Here is a 661-nt window from a genome sequence, read left to right on the forward strand (position 1 = left end):
GCCACAGCCAATTGCCACAGCCAATTGCCACGGACTAGGCTTCCTAACCCGAACACCGCCAATTACCACGGGACAGCATCACAATCCTCCACAACACACAGAGCACCACGGAACGCAATGCAACGGAACCGAACACAGACATCACATTCCACCACAGAGCACCACAGAGCATCAGACAGAGCACCCGAACCTGTAGAGTCACAACCCATAGCATCCCGAACACTAACCCGAACTAACCCAACCCATTCCATCACAGAGCATCACATGGCACCAGACATCGCATTCCACCGCATTCCACCACAGAGCACCGCATTCCACCGCATCCCATCACATGGCACCACAGAGCACCAGGCATCCCATTCCATTCCATCCCGTAGCATAGCACCACATGGCACCACAACACAACCCATCACAGCCCATAGAGTCACAGCACCACATTCCACCACACCCCATAGCATAGCATCCCATTCCACCACATCTCACAGAGCATCCCATGGCACCAGACATCAGAGTCACAGAGCACCACGGAACGTGATGCATGGTATCAGATGGCAACACCCCGAACTAACCACATCCCATTCCACCAGACATCACAGAGCATAGCATCACATGGCATAGCATAGCACCACATGGCACCACAGACCCTCTCACAGAGCACCAC

The 661-nt window shown here is 54.2% G+C and overlaps 1 protein-coding gene across 1 annotated transcript; it reads left to right on the plus strand.

The window, feature by feature from the left end:
* NEDG_02278 (uncharacterized protein) lies at positions 1-603 on the plus strand (the record flags this gene model as incomplete). Its single annotated transcript, XM_067689696.1, has 1 exon — positions 1-603. A coding segment is annotated over one exon (603 nt), but the record flags the coding sequence as incomplete, so codon positions are not given.
* Between the last annotated feature and the right edge of the window lie 58 nt (positions 604-661).

The sequence above is a fragment of the Nematocida displodere genome, assembly GCF_001642395.1.
Source record: "Nematocida displodere strain JUm2807 chromosome Unknown 41, whole genome shotgun sequence".
Taxonomy (NCBI): domain Eukaryota; kingdom Fungi; phylum Microsporidia; genus Nematocida; species Nematocida displodere.